The 1,234-nt window shown below is 50.7% G+C and overlaps 1 protein-coding gene across 1 annotated transcript in view; it reads right to left on the bottom strand.

The window, feature by feature from the left end:
- The window catches only part of DACT1 (dishevelled-binding antagonist of beta-catenin 1), a 14,519-nt gene that overhangs the window by 2,221 nt on the left and 11,064 nt on the right, over positions 1-1,234 (bottom strand). The window contains exon 5 of the mRNA XM_005858767.2: positions 6-752. Within this exon, the coding sequence (XP_005858829.1) occupies positions 6-752 (747 nt within the window). The remainder of the gene's footprint in view (positions 1-5; positions 753-1,234) is intronic.

Below are 1,234 nucleotides of genomic sequence, written 5' to 3'. Positions count from 1 at the left end.
CTCTTGCCGCGGGGCGAGGCCTCTCCCGGGGCTCTCTTTTGGAGAGGCAGCTGGGATGTGGCTGCTTTCTTTGGGGGCCTCCCCGGTCACAGTGGTGGGGCCCCGGGCGTGCTCCTGGGAGGCTAGCTTGGCATTTTTGGGGGGATGCTTGCTTTGAAGTTCAGGGGCGGCACCGGGCGAGCAGCCCTCTGGCAAGGGCACCCTCTTGCTCTCCAGTTGCTCTGCCTTCGATTCTTTTGACCACTGCTTCGGTGGGGAGAATGTCCCAGGGTCCAAAGAGGGAACTCCGCTGGTGGGCAGAGGCGCCTGTTTGGAATTCTTAAGGTTCCCAGGATTGCCCTGGGAGACGCCCCCAGTCACTCGGACACAAACGCTCCCATTCCTCAGAAGCCCCTTCGTGGGGTCCGCGTTCACACTGGTTCTTGGCTTGTTGGTCCTTACAGGGTGTGTTTTTTTCTGGACCAGGCTCAGAATGTAGCCATCCATTTTCTTGCTGGATGAGGGGTGGGGAGCAGGCCACACCCTGCTTGGAGAAGGTAAGGACGCCTCCGTCTTGACGGCGTCCAGCTCAGATCCGACACAAATGTCATTGGTGGGGTTGCCCAGCCTCTCCTCTTCCCTCAGCGGGCTGCCTGTCAGGCAGAGGAGGAACATTGGGCTCTGCACAGCCACAGCATGAAGTGGACTGGGATAGCGATAGACATCATTCCCGTTTTTAGACACCAGATCACACTGGTACTTGGGATTCACATCTGCAATGACACCAAGGGGATTAAATTGTGATGTGGAGGGGAAACAGCAAACTGCCTCTGAGGCCTGGTCTTCACAGCGGCCTTCTGTACAGTCCAACCATCCTATGAGATCTGAAAGACATTTAAAGGTACACTCTGAAGAGATGAACTGGCCAGCACCAGCCTGACCCTGGCCAACTCCCAGGAGGACAAATTCATGGGTAGAGAGAGAACGCCAAGAATCAACAAATACTCCATGAGCTACTCTACTAGTTTACATACAGTGTAGACTACAGGAGGAGGGGGGAAATATTTAACAAAGAAAATTTTAATATATGATGTAGCCTCTGAAGGAAAAATAGTCAGGCATTAAAAATACTTTATCTAAAAAGGAGCCATATATAATATTCTTTGTAATACTTTAAGCAATAAAACAATTTAAAAAATGCTTTATCTACCTATATATCTATCTATATTCAGATAGATAGATAGATAGATAGATA

This window comes from Myotis brandtii, unplaced genomic scaffold (assembly GCF_000412655.1).
Source record: "Myotis brandtii unplaced genomic scaffold, ASM41265v1 scaffold1218, whole genome shotgun sequence".
In the NCBI taxonomy this organism is placed as follows: domain Eukaryota; kingdom Metazoa; phylum Chordata; class Mammalia; order Chiroptera; family Vespertilionidae; genus Myotis; species Myotis brandtii.
This window is presented reverse-complemented; position numbering and strand designations above follow the sequence as displayed.